A 1,255-nucleotide genomic window follows, 5' to 3' on the forward strand; every position below is an offset into this window, starting at 1 on the left:
CGCTGCCGTGAGGAGGATGCGTGTTCCCACTCGCTACCAGTTCATGTCCATCAGTCACTCCAGAAACTGTTCTTCCCTCTCACAGAGTGTGACAAGAAACCTCTCGAATCTGCACCTGAACTCGAAAGGCAGCAGCACCTCCAGCACAGCCTCCGACACCCCTTCAGAGAGGGACAGGTCTGCTGGCAAAGGCAGAAACACCCCACACAGTGGTAACTCCTGCAGCTCTTCGGACGGGCGGCGCGGCGGGACCAGCCCCCTGGTGCCGCCCCGGCACTTGGGAGGGGGCTACAGGACTTCTGCGGGCGCCCAGCACCGCAGGCACCCCCGCGGCACCCCCCAGCCCAAGGCCATACCAGGCATGCCCCCGCAGGGTGAGAGCGAACCCGGGAGCGGTGATGGGGAGAGCAGAGCCAGCGAGGGGGGCTGGATAAAGGTGCAGTATGTGAAGAAGCCCCACAGGCAGACCATCGGCAAGCCGGGGAAGGAGAGGCCCAGGGGCAGCTGGCGGGGCCGGAGGACGTTCTGAGGCAGGAGTTTGGCCCTTTATTGAACTGAACGTTCAACCCGGAGAAGCGCCTATTTAATTTGCCACGCTGAGGCCGGGATGACACCTCTCTCGCCAGCCAGCATGGCCCAGGGCTTGCCAGCAGAAGGGCAGAGCTGACCACCTCTCCTCCTGTCATAGGCAGTGCCAAGGGATTTCGTTTCATTTTATCCCGTCCGTTTGGCTGTTCGTGTTCTCAGGGGTCTGGATATCCACTGATCTGATGAATATTTCAATAATAAAATCAATAAGGCACAGCTGGGTGCCATAACGAAAGGCTTTCTGTTTCATCCTTAGGGGAGGAGTTGTGCTGCTACATCCCCCCTCACCTAACCTATGTGTCCAGATGCCAAGTCTGGCTCTGAGCAGGATCTCCTCACCCCTTGCTTCTGCCAGGGCTATAGGAAGAGGTAGTATTTTTATCAGAGCAGCATAGTGTGATAAAAAAGGAAGACAGGGAGATTTTTCTTCGCGTTCACTCCAATAGCTTCGCTTCTCCCCTTCCAGCTTGCCATCCTCTCTCAGAAATTGTTCACCTTGCTCTTTACCAAAAGTCCCAACACCAGCTACCCAGCACCACTGAGCACACTCCATCACATACAAAGTTGTTGTGATCAGAAAGAGAAACAAAAACTAGGCTTTATTCTTTTGGGGAAGAAAATTAAAATAGAAGGATAAAAACGCACTGCCTTTATCATAGTTACATCT

General features: G+C 54.7%; 1 protein-coding gene across 1 annotated transcript in view; it reads left to right on the top strand.

The window, feature by feature from the left end:
• The window catches only part of LOC103780889 (mitogen-activated protein kinase kinase kinase MLT-like), a gene marked incomplete at its 5' end in the record, with an annotated part of 33,792 nt that extends 33,263 nt beyond the window's left edge, over positions 1-529 (top strand). Inside the window, 1 exon segment of the mRNA XM_008948588.1 lies at positions 1-529. This exon segment is cut by the window's left edge and continues 38 nt beyond it. Within this exon segment, the coding sequence (XP_008946836.1) occupies positions 1-529 (529 nt within the window).
• Between the last annotated feature and the right edge of the window lie 726 nt (positions 530-1,255).

Source organism: Merops nubicus, unplaced genomic scaffold (assembly GCF_000691845.1).
Source record: "Merops nubicus isolate BGI_N331 unplaced genomic scaffold, ASM69184v1 scaffold10901, whole genome shotgun sequence".
In the NCBI taxonomy this organism is placed as follows: Eukaryota; Metazoa; Chordata; class Aves; order Coraciiformes; family Meropidae; genus Merops; species Merops nubicus.